Source organism: Mastomys coucha, unplaced genomic scaffold (genome assembly GCF_008632895.1).
Source record: "Mastomys coucha isolate ucsf_1 unplaced genomic scaffold, UCSF_Mcou_1 pScaffold1, whole genome shotgun sequence".
Classification (NCBI taxonomy): Eukaryota; Metazoa; Chordata; class Mammalia; order Rodentia; family Muridae; genus Mastomys; species Mastomys coucha.
The window spans coordinates 36,601,542-36,602,281 of NW_022196891.1; the positions used below are offsets into that span (position 1 = coordinate 36,601,542).

Sequence of the window (740 nt, forward strand, 5' to 3'; positions counted from 1 at the left end):
ACACATGCATCTGAAAGAAAAATTACCAAAATTCATTAAGTAATACTTAAACCTACAGAGATCACCCCTGTCTATAGACCAATTCCATTTTTTCTGAAAATTAACAATAAATGTAATGTCATTATCAGTAACTTCAAAGATTAATTTAGCTATGAATTTAACAACATAAATGAGAACTTCAATCATAATATTAACTGGTAAAAGAATCAGAAAAGACAAAAATGGAGAAATTTTGTATATTAATAAGTTGTAAGAATTAATATTAATATTGAAATGTCCATATCTCCTATGGTAACTAGCAAACTATATGAACCTACACTGAAATACCAATAATATTTCTCATACTTATATGTGTAAAAACCTAAAATTTGTATGGAAGTATAGTAGAATGAGCAGACAACTGGAATTAGAGCAGAAAGGAAAATCTGGAGACCTCATAATACCTGATTTCAACATACACAAGGAGCACTACAGAAACCAGACCACTGTGAACATGCCAACTAATGAGAAAAGTGATTTGAAAATTAATCTATGTATCTGCAATTAATTGTTCTTGATAGACTTTCCAAAAACTTATGTTAGAGAACTGATATCATATTCAGTAGATAATATAAGGATAATTGATATCCATATGGAGATGATTAAAATTTGATACTGTCTGTCATTCTGGGCAAAGTCAACTGAAAGTTGATCAAAGATAATGATGTAAGAACAAACCACTGAAAGTACAACGAAACACA

General features: G+C 29.2%; 2 protein-coding genes across 2 annotated transcripts in view; both read right to left on the reverse strand.

The window, feature by feature from the left end:
* The window catches only part of Cfh (complement factor H), an 883,581-nt gene that overhangs the window by 35,530 nt on the left and 847,311 nt on the right, over positions 1-740 (reverse strand).
* Positions 1-740, reverse strand: part of LOC116100443 (complement factor H-related protein 2-like) — a 696,423-nt gene that overhangs the window by 732 nt on the left and 694,951 nt on the right. The window contains exon 5 of the mRNA XM_031384258.1: positions 1-10. This exon is cut by the window's left edge and continues 732 nt beyond it. Within this exon, the coding sequence (XP_031240118.1) occupies positions 1-10 (10 nt within the window). The remainder of the gene's footprint in view (positions 11-740) is intronic.